General features: G+C 35.3%; 1 protein-coding gene across 7 annotated transcripts in view; it reads left to right on the top strand.

Annotated features, from left to right (window-relative positions):
* The window catches only part of LOC145668866 (uncharacterized), a 131,548-nt gene that overhangs the window by 71,361 nt on the left and 34,255 nt on the right, over nucleotides 1-25,932 (top strand). For 5 of the 7 annotated variants that reach the window (XM_081737093.1, XM_081737091.1, XM_081737095.1 and 2 more), the window contains 2 exons: nucleotides 7,702-7,824; nucleotides 17,903-18,028. The exons of 1 other annotated variant lie outside the window; for it this stretch is intronic. In XM_081737093.1, the coding sequence (XP_081593219.1) occupies nucleotides 7,702-7,824; nucleotides 17,903-18,028 (249 nt within the window). The remainder of the gene's footprint in view (nucleotides 1-7,701; nucleotides 7,825-17,902; nucleotides 18,029-25,932) is intronic. One more of the 7 variants, XM_081737092.1, reaches the window with a different exon arrangement.

Here is a 25,932-nt window from a genome sequence, read left to right as displayed (position 1 = left end):
ATGTTTAAGAGGATTTATTGGATGTTGACGGAAGAGAAATGCCTCAATAATTATTAAATCAGTTTTGTTGCTTTTCTTCTGAACTAGAATAATGATTGATTCTTTTCACTCTTGTGGTAATTCCTCCTTGTTCCAGATAAGGAGAATCAGTTTGTGTATCTTGATCTACAATTTTCCCCCTCCAGCTAAAATTAAGTCAACCAGAATTTCGTCTATACCCGGAGATGTGTGTTTCTTTAATTTTTTAAATAGCGATTTCTATTTCTGTCTGGTTAGGTTCTGTAATATACGGTTATGCTGTATGCATTTCACTTTCTCCACGCACATTAGTTTTTGGCTATGTGTTAAGCAAATCGTCAATGAAGTCTTTCTGTCTATTTAAGATGCTATCCTGACCAGTGAGAACTGTTCCTTTAGCTTTATTTAATATATAAGCACGAAATTGAAAGCCTTTCTTAAGTCCGTTAATGCATTTATACATCTCCCGAATGTTTTTATATTTACTATTATCTTCAAGTTAATTAGTTTTAGCTTTCAAAAATCGCGTTTCTTTGTTGTAAAAGTTTTGGAAGTTTTCCGCCAGATGACAGTGAAATTTTATGTAGTTTTTTCGTTCGAAATTTGTAGCCAACGCTGTTTCTTCTGTTTTTTCTTCTCTGCTACTTTAGTACATTCCTGGTTGAACCATGCTTTGTTCCTACGGTACGTATTTCTGCGTGTTTCAATATTTCTTTTGCTGAAATCTTAATGTTATCTCTAATTTCAACCAAGTATCCTGAACACTAGTGCTCTCCGAACCTTATAAAACCGAGAATCTATTCGATATTTCAATCTGGTTCCCCTCTCATCTGACTCTCCTCTGTTTTCAGATGTTGAATATTTCCTTTGTTCAACGATAGTCTCTCTCTTATTACACTGCTCTACAATGATTTTGCTGTTTGGAAACTCTTAAGGTTTTCTGAATATTTTTGACCTGAGAAATCCAAAAATGTAGTTAGTTTTGCCCTATCACGTACAGTTTTCTTAAAATAGAGGGGAGGGGGAGAGGAAAATAACCGTATAAATGTATATTCCGAAAGAAGTACTGATTCTAATTACAAATATAAAAAAGATACTTTCGATGCCATAGCCTTCTGATTATCTTTGAATTTGTAATAAAAGACGTGCAGTTACTTATTCTGCTAACATTGAAAAAATATGTACTGTATCTGGCAGTACTGAATAATACCACAACGCGTTACACGTTGAGAACGCAATAACAGCGCTGTGTAAGATGTGATTGCGAGAACTATAATGCAGAGGAATGGGGGTTTTTCATTGATTCCAACAAGAGAAGTTTGAACGGTCTGCTTCTTCACAACAACAACCAACAACCCTCTCTATGCTCATTCATTCTGTGAATTTAAAGGAGACTTACGAAAATATGGAAATGTTTTTAAAAACAATGAAATACGAGGATCATCAGTGGTTATTGTGCGGCGATCTGAAGGTGATATGTACGCTTCTTGAACAGCAGTAAGGGTGCACCAAATATCCATGCCACATTTTGCGAATGGAACAGCAGAGAACGCGATAAACACTGGACTGAAATTGGTTGGCCTGTCAGGGAAAGCCGCAATACAGGAAGTAAAAATGTGAAAAACATCTGCCTCGTAGACCCTTCACAAGTCATATTATCAGCTTGCATATTAAACTACGCCTAATGAAACAATTTGTCAAAGGTCTAAATAAAGATCGGTAGTGCTTCCAGTGTCTAATGGCAAAATTCCCAGAACTTTCAAGTGCTAAGTTAAAAGAAGGAATATTCATCTGTCCTCAGGTCAGAAAGTCTCAGATCAGTCAGACTTTGAACATTGTATTACAAGTGTTGAAAAGTAAGCATGAAGTGCATTCAGGGACGTGTGTCATAATTTTCTCGGGAACAACAGAGACGAAAATTACAAGTACATTGTGTCTAATATGCTCCAGAAGTTTAGAAGATTAGGGTATAAAATGAGTCGTAAGATTTATTTTCTGTATTCACATTTAGATAGCTTTCCTTCTAACTTCGGTGATTAAAGTGAAGAACATTATGAAAAATTTCACCAGGACATCAAAGTAATTGAATTCCACTATCAGGGACGTAGGAGAACAACAATGTTGGCGGATTACCGTTGGAGGTTGATACGTGAAGATTCACGAACTACTCACAAAAAAAAGTCTAGTTTTAGGAGCTTCCAAGTGAAGAAACAGAGACAAAAATGAGATAAGTTGTTTATTAATGACCTTCAGCGACATGAATACGCTAGTTGTCGCCTGAACCAAGAACGCGCCTTAGTGCCTCCTTATCAACCAAACAGAAACGCTCCCCCAAATATTTGCCCAATTTGAGCCCTCCCAATCCAGCCCCCGGGGCACAAGCCCCGTTTGCCCCCTAGTTACGTCACTGATGACCTTAATTATTTAGAATATCGATGTTCAGATTAGTTCTGACGCAAAATAATGTTCCTTTGTTATAAATATATAGTCATAATGTTACTCTATATTATCAGCGTTGCTGTGTAAATAGCACAATTTACGCAATCATGTTTTCCGATTTGTGAAAAAACCTGACGTGATGGGTGAAAACTAATTTCATTTTCGTAATTAGCAACCTCAAATTACATAAAATCAGGTGTCAAATCAAAAACAGCTTTCAAAAAGTTTCATTTTGTCGGGCAGTGTTGTGTGCTAGACTGTTTTCTTCTATCTAATAAAACGTGATCGATTTGATTATGTGTTTTCCCGTCTGGTGAGGTCCATGTATATTTATGAACGTTGCGACGTGGGAATTTTGTAATCATCACGATAAGGTTTCTGGATTTGCAGAGTTCACGAGTCTTACGCCGTTGTCACAATCTTCCTTACGCAGACATTTATTCTCTATAATCGGTTTGAAAATACCCTCTCGTCCTACCTTTGCATTGAAACCGCCTAACAGAATTTTCATATGGTATTCAGGAGATGATCAAATACCTGTTCTATTCTTTCGTAAGAAACTTTTCTTATTGTCATTGTTATTTTCTGTTGGGGTATGTACACTTAAAACAATAATATTACACCACCGACCCTTAAGAGAATTAAAAGAAAATCTATCATTAACAAATTCAACCCATGTAATTGCTGATATTACGTATTCGTTTGTGAACGAAAAGTCCTTATCCTAGTTGGTAAATTTTAATTCGTTCCCCGTAAAAGAACGTAAAATTTCCCGACTTGAATCCTCCATTTCCTTCTCATCTAACTTCCTGATATCCCACTAGGTCCATCTTCTATTTCTAAACTCATTCGTTACACATTTTAACGCGCCTGCGCTATAGAGACTTCTTATCTTCCATGTTCCAATTCTCATGTCGATTTTCCTTTGCTGAGTTCGTACCAAGTTATCAGTTCTGATCCGAGGATTCTGCGAATATATCTGAACAAGTTTTTTTTTTTTTTTTTTTTTTTTTTTTTACAGGGTGAGTTATTAGCCCCATACCAAATCCTCAAGCTGGAGGATCACCCCTTGTCTGTCCGCGACTGCTTATTCAGTATATTCGCAGCTAACCTTTATATCCCAGAGGCCCTCTCCTCGATCCACAACCTGAGGACGTGCCGTGCCGTGGTGACAGGAAGACCACATTTTACGGAAATTAATATATTTATATTTTAGAATTACAATAGATACTGATTATCCAAACATTGATTTAAAACACACAGGAACAATCAATATGTTCGGATATATGGATGTACATTAAGACTGTGAAAGCTTCGATGCCGTAAAAATCGTAAATTAGAGACTAGTGTCACTGTAGTATTTCATGAATGCATCTTACGTTTGACTATCCGAACTATTCTTGATGTATTACATTGTTTCGTTTTATAGCTACATAACTTTATAATATTTTTGTAAGTGATTATACTCTTTACCTGTTCTGCCAATAACAACTGTATGAATTTATAATACAAAACTGAAGTACAGAAGAATATTTTTTTAATGAGATATTTCGTATGGTATCTCATGGAAAGGGCGCCTTGTATTCTTCACAGCTCCTTTATTAACAATCACTATTCGAATTTATTATACAAAGCTGGCACACAGGATAACTAAAACACTTATCTATAATGTGATGTTACATAAGGCGCACTGTACCTTTCACGGATTCTTTACCAATAGTAACTGTATATATTTATGTACAGAACTGTGGTATACAGAAGTGTAAATAAAATCGTTCATCTTTGTTGTGGACTCGCAAAGAGCGCCTAATGTAAAGGGCGCACTGCACCTTTCACGGGTTCTTTACCAATAAAACTGTAAGAATTTTTATTACTAAATCTTGTACCTTTATTTATACTGTGATGTTTCGGAGGGCGCACCGGGACACGTCCCGGTGTCCCGGTGGGCCAGCACGGGCCTGTGACAGACTGAGGAGGAATATTTGGGATAAGTTTTTCTCTAACCCACTTCTGGAAATTCTCACCATTCATTTGACCGTGATAATCACCTGTACTACTACCTGCCTTTTATATAAGACACGCGTTCGGCACAAATCCATTAATGCTTCCTGCATGCACAACTATGAGTCGATATGCAGAACTAGCATTCGCATGGACCCCCACGACATCGTCTGACTGCCAACACTTCTTTGTTGTAATGTTGCTGTCGACTCCAGTTTCATCAAGATATATCAGAGCGCGATTTTCTCCCCGATATCTCTTGACAGCTCTTAAATATTTACTCCTCCACGTTACAATATCTGGTCTTTCAATCAACACCTTTCTCCTATTGTTACATCTCTTCCAAATGAAACCACACTGTCTCAATACCTTGCGCAGTGAGTCTATTTTCCAAGGAAAATGAATTTTTTGCCGCACTACAGTTAAAAGCTTAGCACACGTTGGTACAATGTGATCTGACACGTACATTTCAATCACAGCATTTCTTATAACACACAAATCAAAATCGTCTACAATGACATTTCTGTGATCGGGTCTTTTCCTGTGTTTACCGGGAGAAATCAATTTTCGTGTCGGAGAATGCATTTTCCGTGTAAGAGACTCCTTGCGAATTCTTTTTATAGTTGATTCAGACAAACCTGTAGCTCTAGAAGCACGTTTTGTGGCTTGACCAAGAGGTACTAAACACTGTTTCACTCTTGATTCGCGGTCACAGAATTCAACAATGTTGCTTATTATTTCTCGACAATCACTATGAATAGTCGCGCCTTTCTTCCTAGAGCTCGCCATTACACTAAAACACAGTATATTATAATATTAAAAACACACTAATTCGAAAAACACAACGAAACTAAGCACGAAACACAAAGCACAACGCGCGTTTCAAATGACACCACGGAATAGCACACAGATAACTTTACCCGGAATAGCAGACTACATCTAAGTATAGACCACACCTTAAAAACCGAAAATGGACTTGACCGTGTCGTTGACCTTTCCCCGCCACCCCTGTTTTAGGGCTCTTCTCGTCATCTGTTGGCAATACATAGATCTCTTTTTCAAGGAAGGTAAAACTAACAGAAAGTAACTTTTGTTCAGAGGCCTCATTCAGTAATGGTCTTCGTAAAATTTGCGGATCACAACGCAGATAATGCAATAAGTAGGCCTAATTGTAATTGCAATACTGATTTTCGCAAACGAAAACGCTAATTTTGTGCTGTGCTGACGTAAATCAGTACGGAATGAGAACCCAGGCCAAGATAAACACCACATTACTACACGTGATGAATGCTATTACATAGGTGAGTTACTGCAGCAAATATGTACATGGAAAAATCAAACATAATTGGGCAGGTGCTGAAAGGTTAATTCATATTAAGTGAATCTAATTCTTGCGTTTTTTAAATATCCTCTTATTTTATCTGTGCAAATGTCGTTTTAGATTTCTTAATGTATTATATTGAAGAAATAATCAATAAATTGATATCTTGAAGAAATAAATTAATATTATGTGGAACCCCAATTCATAATTCTTTCTGATGAACTGAGTAAATAAATTGCGTTAAGTATGTAAGTATTAAAAATGTATGTATTAATTCAAAAAAGACCAATAAATTCTTCCGTCGAATAGATGTGTATACTGCTGTAATACTTTATATTGCTATGTGTAATGATAAAATACTGAAAAGTTTTAGACTATTGTAAGAATTCATAATGCCAGTAAATAATTTATAAATGCGTGTAAAGAATTTCGTTCAAATTTTCTTAACAGGAGATGCTCTCTACAAACCTCAGTGAGGTGTATATAGTACCGGTATCTACATTATTTGAACACTATAAATAAGTTAATTCAAGTATTTACGAAGGTTATTTTTTTCAATCTCCAATAAACCACCAGAGGAGTTTCGTCCCCACTACGTGGGACGAAACGGGAATGGGATATAGTACATTGGTCATCACTGTCCTTCCACACAGACGGACAGACTCTGGCATTTAATAATTGTAGTGGTTGCGAGCGTTAAATTATATCGACTGTAGTTGAAGCGCCCACCGAGTGTGAGCTACGTGAACTGTTCTTGAAATTTCAGGGAACTCAGCAAACAGTTTAGAAATCGTAATCTATGCCTTTCTCGAACCTCATAGTTCACACATTCATCAGGGTCGCCTGCAGGCACACATTTCCACTATTGGAAGCCCTCGTCCTGTACGTAGGTAGGCTCCTGAAACTCTCTGCAGCACTCGTGCACTCAGTTATCACTTATTAAATTCCAGGTGCTGCTATATAATACCTATTCAGGTGAAGAAATCGAATTATATCAAGTAGTTTACACGTGGATTGCACTCGATATGTTTTGGCGTTCGCTAATCAACAATGCGGTTGAACAGCAGAGTTTGTCTGTCAATTGATGGCGTGAGTGAGGTTCAACGAACAGCTTTGTCTTATCCCCGTCATCGCACGTCGTTCTCCTTTGATGGTTTTGCGGAGGTTGAAAAATGTAGCTGGATGTAACGGGACAAGTGTTCAAGAACGGGATGTAACAAGTGTTCGCCACTCTCAGGGCGTTCTGTCTGTGCAGTTACGGAGAACAACATTGCAAGAGTTGATACCGGAAAACAAAACTCACATCGCCCACAATTTATTGAACATCAGTATGTCATGAACAATATGGTGGGCCAATCCGAAACTAAAGTTAATTTTTGCTGCATTATCGCTCGCCGTAGTATACCTGTTTTCCGTATTAGCTCTCGCAATGTTGTTCTCGCAGACAGGCTTGCCAGCCCATCTGATAATATTTCTAGAACACCACAGAAGAAGCACAAACTTTGTACACGTTTTGTAATTTTTACATAATTTTTCTGGTTATTTATTGAATGGACCCTGTCACTGAATGTTTATCTTAAGGGGCGTCATTTCAGACCTCGCTTGAGGGGGGTAAGAGCACCACCGATGCACTTTCATGTTTTGTACTAGTATGTTAGTAGACAATCGATTAAAGTATATGTATTCTTCAAACTCTTGCTCCTCTAAATGACGCCTCTGGAACTACTATAGTAATAAAAAAAGGTAAAACCCTATGTCAATGGGCAATTTCCCCTCCCTGGAAAATATAGATACTGAACACTGAGATTGTTGAACGGTAATATGCAAAGCACATATGAGGTTTTAAGTTTTATTCCGCTATCATTAATAATATTAGATTTTACCACCATTATTACTTGTGTGAAATATTGTTTATTTTACAGCACAGATACAACTTCACAATGCTTACTCCATATAATAAAAAATGGTTCCCATGGAGACATATGGGTTGCTGAACAAGGACATTTTTACGATGTGAAGATTCCTGACTTACGCAAATGCAGAAGGTAACACACCCTTGCACCCTTTCCGCAATGTGGAAAGCAATTAATATAGAATAGTTACAGCCGCTCTGTATAGAATTGACTGCTATATTTATCGTCCTTCATTTGATTCCTCTCCCTCCACAGTCCTTCACCCGAATTCATCCGATCAGTGTTGCCAGATCTACTGATTTTGCAGGAGATCTGCTTTTTCTACGTTCTACTGATCTACTGCGAAAGAAAATGAAAAGTGAACAATCTGCTTTTTCCTTACTTCGAGAAGTTGAAGAAATATTATTATTATTAATATTGAATTTTCAATGTTTCCTCACATAAAAAGACGAAATTTCTCTGTTATAATACACAATGTAGAGCATATAGTTATAGAGCTTTATTGCATATAATATGAATCCAAAGAATACAACTGTACGTCATTCTCTATATGCATTATGGTTAGCGTTTTTATGACTTTCTATAAGATTTACAAGTAAGTGTTGTTTAAATTGGGACTTGGGCTGGAAGAGTGGCTTAGATCGTTTCTCCGCGATCGTCTACGGCACGGTCACGTGTGACTGCACAATATAGCTACGTTATCGCTACGTGCATGAAAAGACATTTTCTCACCCCACTTTGCTCTTTCACTACGTTTTACTTCACACATGTTTGTATCAAATAATATTAATAGACCCTATAAATTGGGACTTTTCACTTTCATTTGCTCAACGTAGTTCATGCCCTCCCCCCCGGATTTACATACCAACGCCACCACTGTATGTGTCTACTGCTTTCTCCTGTTTTTTATCTTCGAATCTTCTGCTTTTCCCACTGACTGGTCTGGCAACACTGCATCCGATCTGAATCAAACTTGACATGGTGGCAGAATTTGACTTGCTATAGCTTGTGAAATAGGGTGGCACCAAGAAGACTTTTCAAACTTGAATATTGCGCAGGTGTATTAACTTATATTAGTGGAGGGCCGGCTCCATAAGGAACACATGTTTCATTTCGACTTCATGTAAAATGTTTATACTTTTCTTTAATTTGAAGGTATATGTTATCGCTATCCGACAACTCACGCAACAAAGACCCATATAAAATTATCATTCTTGTGGCATTTGAATAAAAACACTTCTCTCGGCAACTAGATAGCTACTCAGAAATTGTTACATTCGTAATAAGAGTTACAGAGAGCGTTGGCGGGAAAGCTAGAGTAGAGGAAGGGAGAATATTGTTGATCACATCAGTATCGAGACTGCGAAATTTAACTCTTATTTTAGTGTGGTAATGGACACAAACTCTTTGTGAATGTGTGATTCTTGTGAATGTGCAGGTTTTGTATGATATTTGCATATATAAAGGAGAGAAAAAGGGAAAAAGGTAAGATGGTGTGTAGATCAAGGTGACCAGAACTTTTACTTTCAAAAACGGGACGCACACGAATTGGTGACGGGGGGGAGGGGTGACTTCCACATTGCATTTTGGGATTCAGCAGTGTTTTCAATTTACAAAATACACAAGTAAGAATGATAACAGCGTTTCTAACTTAAGTACTACCCAAAAATACTTTTAACTACTTCAAGACTCAGAATTCCCACTCAATTCCCACTTGAACCACAGAAAACACAATTCTCATTTGAATATTCAGTAGTTCTAGGCACGGATGAACCTTCCCAATGTGTGTTGGTACGGAAGAGTGTAGAATTAGCATTGACCATTTATATTTTGAATAATAATTACGGGACACCTGCGTAATGTTTGCTTAAAAACGGGACATTTAGGCGTCCCGTTTGAGAATGAGAAAAAACGGGACAACGGTTGAAAATAAGGGACTGTCCCGGCTAAAACGGGACGTCTGGTCACCTTGGTGTAGATGGATGCAAGAGGTAACAATATGCAGCGGTATTTTCCGAAAAATGATTCCGCCAACCAATATAAGTTATGATGCCTGCACAATATTCAAGTTTGAAATGTGTCAGTCAACTCGGCGCTACGCTGTATTATGGCCTGCATCAATTTGATTTCTAAATAACGCACAATTAAAGTTCTAAATCAATTAGGAATAATTATCCCCGCTCGCAATATAATGATAATTCTAAATCAATTCATTGGACATAATAAAAACGGCATAGTGTTTGAAAGCAATGAAAGTTCAGTCTTGAACAGAAACAACGCATATGAGGAGATGATCCCTCAAACCAAGGTATATAAAATAACAGGTAGCCCCAGTTCGTGATTATCGTTTTGATTGACTCCCTGTCCGTGACGTCATGTGGAGGTATCGGTGAAGATTTTTTTTCGCTTGCCTGCTTGTTCATTCCAAATGCAAAGAATGAGTTTTCTCTACTCGCAGATGAGACAATATAATTTAATAAATAAATCAATACCGTCAATAAAAATAAAAATGAATATAATGTTTGCTCGCTAACTTTTCCTATACCTTTGGGCAGATTTTTATAATTTTTAGTAGATGAGTTGACCTGACCTAACTCAGATTTTTATCACATTATTTTGATTAAAGGGCGAATCCTAAGGGGGTAGAAAAGGTTCAAAATATGTGTCTAAAATGCAATATCTCAGAAACCTATTAAGTTAGAAAGATGAAACTCGGTATATAAACTGCTCATTAAACTTAAGGGAAAACATATCCCATTGTTTTAAGGGGTAGAAGGGGCATTTGCTATTCATAGAAATAAAAATCATTGTAAGAATGTTTGATTGCTAACTCCTCGTCGACCAACTTGAAGTACCAAGTATTTTTGGTACTTTAATGCATCCAGGCCCAGTGGCGGCTTCAGCGGATAGATCGGGTAGGCACAGACCTACCGAAAAAATTTGAAAAGTATTTAAACGCTAAAAGATACACTAAAGAGTAAATATATTTTCCACTATTTATATTAATGGTAGATAATTGTTTAACAAACAGCATCAACCACTACTGTAAAAGTAATTTCCTACTGTCATTAATCAATCAAATGTGTATATGTATCCATCAGCGAGGCAGCGGGCCTCCCCAAAATTAAAATCCTAAATCCGCCCCTGTCCAGGCCTAACTTAGGATCTTATCATTTTTCGGCTCGGGGGTGAGAGGAGATATGAAGTAGACTACAAATAATCGAAAACATCCTAAATTAGTGTCCAGTCCATAATTTTCATGGTCACTGAAATGAATAGTGACCCCACCCGATACGGTTTAAATACAAATTCATCCTCTTTGGGCGTGGGGAAGTGGCGACATTATAGAATTTTGTCAATACACTTTCATTTGAAACGTGAATTCTATGGAAGGAAGGAGTTCAAATACTTTCCATAAACCAATTCTTTCCATGAGAGCATTTCAGGTAGTAAAATACATAAAGCAAATATAATTCAAATTATTCAGAGATTCGCTTCCAGGTATGTAATAAGTTAGGTTAGGTTTGTTAGGATAGGTTAGGTTAAGTTAGAAATCTAATCTACCTTAAGCAAAAATAATTCAAAATATTCAGAGATTCCAGGAATGTAATAACAAATTAGGTCAGGTTGTGTTAGGATGAGTTGGGTTACATTAGAAATCTAACTTACCCTAACCTAACTTAACTTGATTTGTTAGGTTAGGTTAGAAATCTAACCTAACCTTTTGTATTTAGTGTGTATTAATCAAACTGTCAGATATCGTCACTGCAAAATATTTCCTTTACATTATTAATATTCGTTTATTACTCAATACAACACACTTTACATTATGTATTACAGGTTACAAGTTGCACAGATATCTATAGAGTGGTATACATACGTAAAAGAACCACCTTCACAGGAGAAAATTTGCAGTTATTTGTCCTGCACTTTACCCTTCGATTTCTTGGAATTTAGTTTCCGTAGCTTATCTTCCTCTGTCGGTCAGCCCTTCAATTATATGAATAATGGTTACAGTGCACTTTGAGTAGAACAAGTGATTTTATCACGATGTGGCATTGAAGATGGAATAAAATCAAGATAATTTGTACGTAACAAGTACGGTTCGTTCAGACAAGATTAGGTTAGGTAGGTTAAGTTCGGTTCGTAATAGGTTCCTATGAATGTTCTGCTCCAAGTGTACTTTGAGCACTTTGCCAGAATAATGATTCAGATACTCAACAGAACTTAAGAATATAATTTTAACTAAAGAATATATGAGAGTATGCATTTATATTCATTCATTCTTTTATTCATCCATGTCGTACATTATTGGTCAGAGACCAGTACATAGGACTTGTCAAATAATAAAAAGATATTTCAATATAATTGACATTACATTATTTTACAAACTATCACGCACTTTGTTACACAAAAAATTAAATAGTTCATTTTTGAAATTCCGTATGTTTTTGATATTTTTCAAATTACTTGGGAGCTTATTAAACAACTTAGCGGACATAGGAAGAACACTTATTTTGGTGCACGCATAGTTTTGGTATGCTGTGAATATGTTATTCTTTTGTCGTGTGTTGTATGAATGTACATCGTCAACATGAAGAAAACTACTTTCATTTTTCTTTACATATATGATACTATTGTATATGTACAGACAAGGCACAGTTAAAATTTTATTTGACTGAAAGACCCTTTTGCATGAGGACCTTGGTGACAGATTAAAAATAGATCTTATTGCCTTTTTCTGTAGACGAAAAGTGGTAACACTGAAATAGGAGGCTCCCCAGAAAATTATTCCATAATTTAACAAGGATTGAAACTTACCATAGTACAATAACAGCAAAGTTTCTTTCGACACTGAACCACGTAGTCTATAAATGACAAAACAGATACGGCTTAATTTGCTGTTTAGCTCAGTGATATGTGCATCCCATGTAAGCCTATTGCTTATTGTTACACCTAAAAATTTAGTGGATTTTGAATAGTTTACATCAGTTGAATTTATCACAATGGGAGGTACTGTTCGAGGTGTATATGAGTAATGAAAATTTAGTGCTTTTGTTTTCTTTGCATTTATCAGCAGTTGATTCTGAGATATCCATATTATCAAACGCTCCACAGTTTGTTTTAATTTACTTTCTAGTTCAATTGTATTGTCTCCTGTTACAAGGACATTTACATCATCAGCATATAGTACAATATGTTGGGGATACATATATTGAACAAGATCATTTATATAAAATAAAAAAAAGAATTGGCCCAAGAGTTGAGCCTTGAGGAACACCAGCAGAGATAGTAGCAGTTTTGGATGAAAATGTGACTTGCTTATTGTTAATTATTTTTTGTATTTTTACTATTTGTTTTCTGTTTGTCAGGTACGAGCGAAACCATTCATGTACTACATCCCTAATACCATATTTCTGGAGTTTTGCCAGTAGAAGAGAATGTTGAACATTGTCGAATGCCTTGGAGGAATCAACAAATAAACCTACTGCATATTTTCCCTTATCAAGTACTGTAGAAACCTCTTTAATAAAGATATACAACGCTGTATCAATTGATTTGCTTTTTTGGAATCCATGTTGAGAAGACGAGATTAGGTTATGGCAGGATATAAAATTTCTCAAGCGCGATAACATTAGTGATTCAAAAATCTTCGAGAAAACAGACAAAATAGAAAGAGGCCTATAGTTTTGAACATCATAAGTATTTCCTTTTTTGTGTAAAGGTATAACTTTTGCAGTCTTCAATCTGTCGGGGAAAACGCCTGATTCAAATGATATATTTACCAGATAGCATAGTTGTTTCACTATTAAATGCGCATTCTCTTTTATAATTAGGGTTGGGACTTCATCTATACCTGCAGAACGAGTACTAGAAAGCTTTTTGATGCAGTCCAACAATTCATTTTCAGTTACCGGAGTTACATACATACTATGCTTGTTGCATGGAATATTTGGCTCTACAGCAAGATTCGACTTTCCAGGTGGTAAATTCGTATTAAGAAAATACTGATTAAAGACTTCAGTAATGGCAGCAGGATCAGCGAAATAATTATTTCTATAATTAACTTGTGATATTTCGCGCATTGGAACAGTCTTTGATAAATTGTTTATTACGTTCCACGCACCTTTCATTTTGTTTTTGTATCCGTGTATTATAGTGTCATTGTGGATTCTTTTGGCTGTTCGCATAACATTCTGATATATTTTTTGTATGTTTTTATATGGTAAATAACTTTAGCTGGTAAATTAACACAGGTTTTCTTAAGTTTATTATAATATATAAGCTTTTGCTTTGAAATTTTTATTCCTTGCGTGACCCACTTTTTGATATTATTAAGACCTTTCCGTAACTGTAATGGAAATGCTATGTTAAAATTATGTAAGAAAACATCAACAAAATAATTGAATTTGTCACTAGCACTAGGTAAGTCGTACAAGGAGTTCCAAGATTCACGAGATAATAGATAACAAAAATAATTTATATTTTCCGTTGAAAATAATCTGGTTCTTCTCGTTATCGGTTTCGGACTTTCCTTCACCAGTTTCTCGGTAGGTATTCTACAATAAATGGCTTCATGATCAGAAAATCCAAGTTCAATAACTTCAAACAAACATTTAAGATTACTTTTTGGAATAATAATTTGGTCGATAGCTGTCTTTCCTTGACGAGTAGGTACGTTAATAATAGTTTGTAGTTCATATAAATTTAACACATCTTGAAACTTAGATTTATCAGTTGAGTTCTTTAACCAATCTATGTTTATATCCCCACAGATAACTACACTACTAAATTTTCTACGTAAGTTCGCTAGAAGTTTCTCAAAATTTTTAAAGAAAATTCCTAAATCACCAGAAGGGGTCCTATAGATACACACAACACAAATATTTAACTCTTGAAGTTTTGATGCGACTACCTCACAATGCATTTCGACGCAAAAATTCCGAACGTCAATCTCAGTTGCATGTATATAAGAGCGAGCAAAAATTGCGACACCACCTCGACTTTTGACTGTACGAGAGTAGTGAGTAATAATGTTAAAACCGTTTAAACTAACTATATTAACGATATTTGCATCTAACCAGTGCTCACATATACAAAGAAGCTGTATATTTGAGAAGTCGCTTTCCAACAATACCTCCAGAAGATCAATTTTGTTCCCTAAACCTTGCACATTATGAAAAAGAAGATGTAAAGAGTCATTATTTCCTACCGTAAAAAATCATCGGATAACATCTTACGCATTCTCTTCCGTCGTTCCATCTTTTGAGCATTTTCAGTTATGTTATTACAATCTTCTGCTTCATAGATTGAACTACTTGGCATTTGTATTAAGCTAATCCTATCAATACGATCTACTCCTACACTACCACACTCTATGTTAACATTGGTGGTACCCCCTTCCAGCTCGCTTCACGTACACAAACTCCTTAAGATTCATGCCCTCAGAAACAAATGTCAATAAAGTAAAATAAATTATTGTTGTCACACATCTGTTTTTCAACTTTGATTAACATCTAATCTATTTTTTCCCCATGCCAGTTTGGTATCAATAATGAAGGAAAAGCGTCAGATCTTAAACACTACTTTTGCGGGAAATCTAGAAGCTCATTTTTCAAACCCTTTGAAAATCCTGTGGTGAAAGTTGAGCAGAACATATTCGTGCGTTATCCATATTAAAAGTGTTCTTTTGCTTACAGTGGGAAATCCATCTTCTTCGAAGTTCATAATTTTTAGGGAATCGATGGAACATTATTTCATTTGTATTGCTTCCTCTGCTATTTGAATGAGCTGCTGTGCAATTTAGATGGTTTTTGCTCATCTTGAAACAGTAGCGTAATTGTTTATCCAGTATTTAACTTGTTCTGTTAAAAAGCAAAGCGATACCTCCACGTGACCTCACCGGCCTCAAAGTATCCTGGGAAAAATGAAAGTAGAAAAGCTGAATCAAGAATCCCCTGCCCTCAAACTACATATTGTTCAGCGTAAGCTCTAAACTCCGATAAACAAAATATTTGTGTCCTTCCGCTTGCCACAAATACGATTGGCTAGTGATATATCACTCCCACTCCCCACGGGGAGGAGCAAATTATACACGTGCATTTTGACAATACTGTCTCGTGTTGTCCAGATACTTACAGCAGCAGCAGAAAAGAAAGAAAAAAAACTCGAAAGATTAAAAAAAAAGTATTTGAATTTCGCTGGTAAACAATTGTTGCTTAGTGAGTAAAGGTTTGCCTTGGTGTTTCACCACAGCACTCGCGGAACCGGGATTCATGCCAGCCATCTTCAAGACTTTAAAAGCAGAACACCCGTCCACAGTTGAGTTGGCGCCATAATTACTGCGCATGCTTAGTGTTTATTTCTATTGTTTCATTAACCACACCCGATTGCAGTATTATTAGATACTCCGTATTATATTTTTTGTAATTTATATTAATATAGCAGTTTTATATGAAGCTTCATAGTAAAAGTAATAATCAAATCATATGAACTATTTTGCGGAGGAGTACAAGCGTTGGTAGGACAACAGCAAATCAGCGAGATTTAGTTTCACGTGGCTTTGTTTATCGCAGTTTAGAGCTTACGCCGAACAATGTATAGTTTATTACTGCTATTTAAACAATACTAATTACGTTTTTATTATGCTCAATTAATTCATTTTGAACTTTGTGTAACTTAGGAACCAAATTATGCACACCATTTTGAATTTCTCGAATTCTCTGAATTGTGTTAGTGTTATGTAAGCTTGGGCTTTGGCTAACACCTTTAGTCCGAAGTAAACAACCTGTTTTTCAACATTCGGAGAAGTTCCCAGTAATGGCCTGGCTTGTTGAATAGAAGTTAATTTCCAATTCGTTGTGAATATGATTCTTCACAATTCTGTTACAGGCAAACAGTTCATTTTCATAAGAATGACAACCATGTACAATCACTAAGTTTATGATTATCTGTAATAAAAGTCAAATGAAGAACAATTTTTTAAATGAATATGCATAGGTTACTTATAACCTTACTGAATAATATTGACAAGGATTGGAGATTTGTCATATAAGTATGAACACAAAGATAGCAGGATATTTTCCAATTCTAGGAAATAGGAATCTTTATATTTCCCTACCTCCATTATTTTTGCTTTAACGCTCAAACGTGTCAAATTTGCTCTTTCGCATATTATTATTTTTAAAATTTATAATCAAAATGGCCAAGTGGATTTTATTTCTACTGATTTTGCAAAAGCATTTGATAAAGTAAACCACCAAGTATTAATAGAGAAATTTCGTCATTTTAATTTGTCTACACATTTCATTGGTCTGTTTGAGTCGTATTTGAGGGACCGAAGGCACTTCGTTGTATATAAAGGATACAAGAGTCAACCAAACATTTACAACTCTCTAGTGTTCCACGATGGTTAAATTTGGGAATTTTACTATTTGTAATATTTATAAACATCATCCTGAATGGATAACATATCCCATAAATTGATATATGCCGGTGACCTTAAACTTATTAGACGTATCAAATTAATAAATGACTGCAATGCACTTCAACAAGATATGAATTAAGTAGTCTAGTGGTGCCAAAGTAAGTTACTAGATATAAATAAAGTAAATGTAATATCATGAGTTTTAGATAATAGTGCTTCTAAAACTCTAATAATAGTGCTTTTAAAACTCTTTGATAGCATAATAAGTGAAACAAACGGGAATCTTGTGTTCATTCTAAGAATTAGTAGGAAGTTTAGTAAATCTTCCATTCTTTAAAATTCTTCTGAGATATCATGTTTGTAAGGAAACAAATATTCTTCAAGAATTCAAGACATTCACTAAATAGAAATTCCGAAACTATTGACATCAATCACGGTTGCAAACTCCATTCTAAATTGCAAAAATATAGGCCACTCCTTATTCCTATACAGGAGTAAATATCCATAATTATTTTCACTTAATTATTATTATTATGTGTATTAATTGGGAACTTTGACTACATTAGATAATAACAAACATAATTTTCTTCAGAATCACTCGTAGTGTTTACAAATACGAAATACGTGTCTATCGAAACTGTAGGCTATTAATAACAAATAGCAGTCACCCATGTATTTTGAACGATATGTAATATATCATAACAATTAATCGGACAGTAATACTGTAACTTTTGATTAAATTATTATTTACTTACCATATTTATTCCATCTATCGTTTCTCAGGGTGATATCTTCAAAATATGAAATGCATCCTGCAACCTTCGCTTCATATTCGGCATCACCCGAAAAATTCCTCCCACCGCCAGAGTTAACGGAAGAACAGCAGAAAAGAATAATGGACGGAAATCTGTAAATATAGCTTGGTTTATATTTTCAGCTTTTAATAGTTAAGTTTGGTAAAGCAGTTGTTAAAACAAGTAGTAAGAATGCAACGTAGACTGCTCTCTTTGTGTTCGTACTTAAAGTAAATTTACAGGCATTTTAGTAGCTTATTGTTTTTTTCTTTCTAATTTGATCAATATTGGTCAATAGCTTTAGATTTGATAGAATTTTATTCACTCACGAGAAATAGTAGATAACTTGGCAGGTGGTAATGTTGATTATTCAGCTTTTAAGAGGCCCTATCACGGTGCAATTAAAATACCGCTAATTTTACAGTAATTATGTGATATCTTCAAGTAGATAAAAGATAATCGAAAAGTGGAACAGGAGCGAGCTAGGTAATATAATTTTACATAAGATACTGTTATCATGACTCACTTATCTGCTTTCGATTTCCAGGTATTTACAAAATCGGCATTTATTTTCGCGTTTATAAGTAGCTGTAAATGGAAAGCTACTAGGCAACTAGTGATAACGGTATCTCATGCAAAATTGTATTGTCTAGCGACCTCTTGTTCCACATTTCGATTCTACTTGAAGATATCACATAATTACTATAAAATTAGTGTTATTTTAATTTCGCAGTGATTAAGCATCTTAAGGGGAAACAAGTTACTGGACACACCATTTCAATTTAGATGAACAGCTGTTCATACGTGGCGCGTATAACGTATTATAAAAACTGTACTTGTATTTGTTGGTGGAGTAGTAGTAAAAATATTATTGGTGTCTTCTCAAGTATAGCTATATATCATCACTAATGCTAATCACAATTGTTATCTGATGCAATCACTGCAAATCTATCTTCACTATCATATTTATAAGCATAATCTTACAAATACGTATCGAGAAGCAGGGGCGTCATTTAGGGGGGGCAGGAGGGGGCAATTGCCCCCCCCCCGAAGAGTTTGAGGAATACATATTCTTTAATAGATTGTCTACTAATATACTAGTACAAAACGCGAAAGTCTTATGTCGGTGGTCTCTTGCCCCCCCCCCCAAGCGAAGTCCGAAATGACGCCCCTGTCGAGAAGCTCTCTTTAATATAATATTAACATTAATACGTAATTCTAATATCTTTTCTTATTGCTTCCAACGCCTCTCATCTACTGTATCTTAATGTGTACCACATAATCGTAATTTACAACCTTTATCATATTTTTCAAAGTACAAATACAACAACATGACAAACAAAAGCCCTTCGTCTTCTTCTACCAATCATATTCGTGGCGTTACACCAAGAGTCCCTACAACACTCTACGTTCTGCTTCTTTATTTTACAATTTCTTCATCATCTTTTTCTTCTTAATCTTCTTTAGTGGTTATTTAAACTCGTGACAACTAACTGTATCCACTTCTCCACCAATAAAATAATACCCCGACTAATTTCCTTTCCTTTCCATAAAATCATCAAATTCGTTCAATTCTGAATGCTGCTGCACATAAATAGTTTATTGCACATCCGATATTACTTTGTTTTCCTCTTTGAATTTTTGCCTTCTTCATACTTCTTTATATTTTATTTCATTTCATTTCTACTACTGAAAGGTTCGTTCCCTTTTGTGATTTATTAGATTCAAATTAATCTTCATAATCATTTGAAGGTTTGTTAAGTTTTGGTTGGTGGAGTAGTTCTTTGTTATCATGTCGAACTGTAGAATTTGGCACTAATTTTCCTTATATTCTATCTTCAACAGTCAAGGTTCTTCTGAAACGAACAGTTGATGTTACTCATAGAAGCTGATAAGTAGACCATTTATTGGTAATACATTAATCCAGTGGCGGATCCAGGGGGGCGATCGGGGCGATTACCCCCTCCAGAAGAGAATAGTTTTTTTATTTCATTTTTGTCTATATATAAATAAAACCCATCCCGGAGTTTGGAGCTCTTAAAAGTAGCTCTAAGTAGCAATATTACAACCCACGTTCCCCCTAGAAGTCCGTCCTGGATCCGCCCCTGCATTAATCCTTGGATCTAGATTATCGTGTTCCATATAACCATTGCTATTCGATGTCTTCCTAAGCAATTTATGTTGTGTTGTGTTGGATTTTGCAGTATTTTCTGATAAGCTTGTTCCTGTTATTATTAATAGTGTTTTGAGTTATTGAGTACAACAGGACAAACGGATGGGAAATGCTTTTGGGTTTTACAGAGATAACAAGCTTTATTTCACGATCGCTTAGTGGCAGGGCTCACCTCTGTTGCGACGGGTCTCACGTCATGTGAGTTTGTGATGAACATCATCGTCTCCGTTGGTGTTCTAAGGGCTCTACTGTTTTCTCCTATATTATAATTCCACCGATCATCCGTCTCACAGAACCTAAAGAGCATACTGGCGGGAAATTTAAAATATTTCATTGTTTTCTTTTATTGAGTTTTTCGTCCGTTACTACTATTAGAGAATGAATTCTCATTACTTCTACTTTCTATGTTTGAATTTGCCTTATTCTCATATATGCATTGCAGAATATCATCATTCTATTATTATACCTTTTCTACCTAAATTGTGCCTGACAATTTCATAGATCAATGAAATAATATGATACAATATGCGACTTTACAGTATATTCAAAACGGTGTTTGCAAGATAGGTTCGAATCAGATATGATCCGTATAAGTCCTTCATACTTCTAAAGTTAATTCAATGTATGGTCCTATTTGTTTTGCAATAAAAAGATAATGGAAAATATGTGTCGTATAAATGGTATGGTAAATTATTTACTTATAATTACTGGGAAATTATTCTTTATACGTTTACTTATTATTTCTTTAATAGTTTCTCTAATTTACACATATGGTTCTGTTCTGCCAACTCAAAACTGTAAAAGATCCCCAAAAGTACCTCAAAGCACATCAAGTGCGTTTATCAAACATTAGCAAAATGCAGTGGCGGCCGGTGGATTGTGGTTTTGGGTGTTGCAGTACGAACGATAAGAGACAGAAGATATAAAGTTGACTCATTGACTAATCAGCATAACTTTAGATGCAAATGCTATGTGACATGTTAAATTAAATAAAATTCTGTTTTAAAAAATAAAAAAATGCAGAACATTTAATCCGATTAATCACCTTAATTAATTAGTAAGTTCATTCTTCTCTCTTTGATTGGAGCAAATCTGTCTAATACGTGCTGGTTGAACTCTAGTATTCTTATTGTCAGGTCTTTTTTGATGGAAAGCATAACCAATGGTGATAACCTTTCTTGGGACATTCAATTCCTTGAAAGTGTGAATTCTTTCTCTGTGGAAAAAAAAAAAAAAAAACCTTTTCGTCTTTTGCTGACGCAATAGGTACAGTTAATATTAATTTCAGAAGCTTTGTAGATTCACTAAATATTTTTTCTAAATTATTGCGAACGATTCATTCTAGCAAACTCAGTCCCTGACAGTGATCCGAATTCCTCTTCAGCGTTGACTGAAGAGAGTTCGTAGCAGAGATTAATGTTATAAAAAAATGTACATTGAACACACTTTATTCACAGTTTATCCAGGAAAATTTAAAATAAATTAAGAAAATGTATTTGGTACAAACAACACTACTGCCATAAGATATCCTGTAAATTTAAACGGATTTTTTTTTTCGAACACTCTCCTGAATTACCATTTGCTTGTTTTGTCTAAGCCTTAATTGTAAATTTTTCCTCAGTTGAAAGCTGGTCAATGTTTTTTGTAAGTTATTTACAGAAGTCATGATATACAATTCATTCAGAATTTGTACGTTATTTACAGAATTAAAGCACACACAATAAAATTAAACCTAATAATTAAAAACCAAACCAGCTGATACAAAAGAGATACTGGTATATGAATTCCGAATGTCACATATTCATACATCAACACACACACATGTGCGTAAAAGAAAAAAACTACATTCCAAATCATCCGTCTTGGTTGTTACGCAATGCACGATGAACACAATATACTTCCACATGAGGCGAAGCAACGCTTACCAACGTGATATGTTCTGGAAAGGAAACCTTGAAACCCGCCAGATGAAGGATGCTTCAGTGACGACGCCAGCTTTAAGTTCTTAGGGGGGCAAAGGAGGGGCAGATACATTTTCGGGGGGGCGGCTATTTGCCATACCAAAAATGACATATTTATTACGTTTGACTTATTTTACATTACATTGTGTATTTCGTTGTTGTTTTTATATTAGACCTATATGATTATAAATTAAACTTATTTCAAATAAAATGTGTAACTAACAAATAAATAACGTCTGCACATGAAATATTTTTCAATGAAACTTTTGAAGCCTAAACATAAATTGAAATAATTTCGCGTATGCTACAAGCAACACATTCCTCTAGTACTATATGCCACGTATTTCTCTCTGTCTCTCTCTCTCTCTCTCTCTCTCTCTCTCTCTCTCTCTCTATATATATATATATATATATATATATATATATATATATATATATATATATATATATATATATATATATGTATATATATATATGTATATATATATATATATATATATATACAGAGAGAGAGAGAGAGAGAGAATTTACGAGGAGCTGATGGAAATGTCCAATCCAGACGGAGTGTAGGTACTAGGTAGAAAAATGAAACCGTAGTTTAGAAAAACATACCTCTGTATGTACAAATACAAATTTTCATATTAATAATGAAATTCTTATTGTTTCTCAGGCCTCAGAAAGTCACCGAAGTAAACTAATTAGGAAATCAGTGAAACATCACGGGACTCTCCTCCGTTATATATAGTGGTGAAGAAGTAAATGGCTTAGTATAAACGTGGCGATTTCTCAACAAATTATGCTTTACATCCAGGATGATTAAAAGCAATGACTCTTCCCAAAATCATGGATGCAATTTGTGACATTATTCTTGAAAATTGCAGTATTTCAGTCAGTGGTGGATATAGCACGAGGCCAGAGGGTCTAGGCCACCTCAGTTTTTGAGTGACAAAAATAATTTAAGCTATTATTTATATAGTTTTTAAAGTGTATAGTAAACTCACAATATACTTATTATAGTAAATGGCTGCACCCCGCTTTCTCAGTTCTGGGCATTTCTTTGGAACTCGTCGGTAGCATAATTCAGAATGGCTTGGGTATGCGCAAGTTCTCGGCATAATGGGTTCTCAAAAAAATTTTCAGGAGAATGAAACAGTGGCGGCATTAAGAGAAGTCTTCTTCCAATTTGACTGTAATGCTGATCAATTTCGCTCACGAACAGTAACCATAGATGAAATATGGTTGTACCACTATGAACGAAACAACAGTCAATGGAGTAGTAGCTTTCATTTCTCCCTCGCCCCAAGAAGTTCAAGACACAGAAGTAGGTTGAGAAACTGTTTGCAACATTCTTCTGGGATAAGTATGGAGTAGTATTCACTACCTCCGCGACCGTCAGATATTTAATCCAGAATCTCTACATTACTTACAAAACTGAAAGAAAAATTCAAAGTTCAACGCCGCGGAAAATGAAAAGAAAGGAATTCTGTTTCCTTCAGGAGAATACATCTGTTCCTCAAGCCCCTGCGAACACAATTGACATTGCATAATCTACGATTTCAATTTTTAGATCATCATTCATATTCCGCAGATTTAGCTCCGTCTAACTATTACGTGTACTATTTCCCAAACTTAAATAACACTTGAAAGGACGCCATTTTAGAGCTGATAGGGGTAGTGCTACGAACAGTGGTGCGAGGAAATCTTCAGATTTTTTAACTTTTCTGCAAAAACTGGTGCACTGTACAAGGTAGTATATTGACTCTCGGGGGAAGTGTAGAAGAAGTAAAACTTCACCATTCCATGTGCACTCCTTCTGGGTTGGGCTACGAATTTTTCAGCAGTTGCTAGTCAATATGGTAGATGTCACGTCAGTACTTTGAAACAAAATAAGCAAGCGAGCACTAGTATAAACCAATTACTAACTAAAGATCAGCACTCTGACAATACGTTTCATTGGGAATCAATTTAATTCCATAAATTTATTATTATCATTTGCAGGAAGGGAAAACACAACTCTTTTTATCTCCTTCAAAAAATTAAGCCATGGTAGTTGCAAACTAAGCTGTTATAATCACATCCTCTGAATATTGGAAGCTGAGAATAATGTTTCAGAAAATGGAAGTTTTAAATAAAACAAAATATGAAACTGAAAACTTCAAACCTGGATAAATACAAACAAGTTACGTAACTTGTTTTACCTTTCTTTTGTTTCCAATCGAAGTTGAAGTTGATCCAATGAGAAGAAAACAAGTCGACCAAATCTACTATTGTTCGCTAGGCACGATAATTAAAAATCATAAGAAAGAAGCATAACTAAAATTTACCTCAAAATGTGCTAAATTAGAAAACAGAAATATGCGTGCATACCGACGCTCAAAGAAAAAAGCTTGAGGACTAATCTGCCACATAGTAAATGCATGGAAAGTAGACTACAATTTGACAATGGGATTGGTTATGATACTGATATAAAATACTACATGAAGAATGTTTAAAGATTGTAGGAGTCCGGGGGGGGGGCAGTCTAAGTGGCAGTCAGGGGGGCAGAAGTAGCTACTAGGAGGGCGCTCGCCCCCCTTGCCTCCCCTCTGGCGTCGTCACTGATCAGCATGTAACAGAAGCCAAAAATCAAAGAACATAAAAACAAACAGCACTGCCAGTTCTACACCCAGAAATGTTAACTGGGAGGGGTCCAAAATATTTGAGGGAGGTCCAATACGTCTACATAATATGGAACCTGTCTTATACTGCACCCGAAAGGACGATAAGTAATTCTTACTTACTGTCACCTATATTTTTAGCAAAAATGATAGAACGATTATTTTTATAAGAAAAGAAGAGTACATGATGAGGTTTAAAATAAAATATTTAGCCTACATCAATCATTTCTCTGTTAAACAAGTATAGTTCGTTAAGAAAGTCTACCAATGTTAGTCAAGTTTTGAAATTTTTGGGAGGTCCGGACCCGGTGGACCCCCTCGTGGCTACGCCCCTGAGCATTCCTAACTAGTCCCAAATTCAATGTGGCGTTCCCCATCATACAGTTTTATGTGGAAATTATCAAGACTATAAAATATACTTATTTTATAAAAAGAAACCTGTTTATACTAAAATACTATCCACAGAGGGGGAGGGGAGCGATTCTACATACTGACTTATTAATATTTGATTCACAAATTACTGTAGAAGAAGCCCTCATTATCAATACAAGCTAAGAATTAACTTGTAAATGCGGGTCTACTTTCATTTGTTTTCTCCTCTACTAGATATTTTCTTTCTTATTTTGTAATTCTGCAATCACTTTTTAAAAAAATTGTCATTATATTGATTTGCTTCAGTATGGTCCCGTAATTTAAAATTATGAATGCATAAAAACAAATTCAATTTGTAATTGCTAGTGAAAGAAAATTCAGAAATCATATTTAGCGCGAAAAACCTTCTCGTTCACTGGAAACCGTGCTGTGTTGCAGAAGCACTGCAACGACCAGTCCCTTTAACTTCTGAGATAGGGGAAAGGAGACTTAACATTTGCTCCAATTGCCGCGCTGAAGGAATCTGGTCGTTGTATGCTCGCTGCAACACAATATAAATTAGAGACTCTGTGACGGATTATTTTTCGCTTTTTAAAACGGATCAACGGAACGGATAGTTACAGAAGTAAAAAATATGTTATTTAAAGTGTATATATGCGAGTATTAAAAAGTATTTTTTTCTGTTTTTCACTACTATTGATAATACTATTTTTTCCTGAAATACTTTGGTCGTTGCGCAACGCTGCAACACTAACATTAGCCGTCACTGGCAAAATGGGTAATTTAAAATTACTTTAAGCTAATAAAAACAATCTGGGTTTACTCAAAGTGCTCTATTCGTAATAAGGCTACATTT

Source organism: Thermobia domestica, chromosome 13 (genome assembly GCF_964235325.1).
Source record: "Thermobia domestica chromosome 13, izTheDome1.hap1.1, whole genome shotgun sequence".
Taxonomy (NCBI): Eukaryota; Metazoa; Arthropoda; class Insecta; order Zygentoma; family Lepismatidae; genus Thermobia; species Thermobia domestica.
This window is presented reverse-complemented; position numbering and strand designations above follow the sequence as displayed.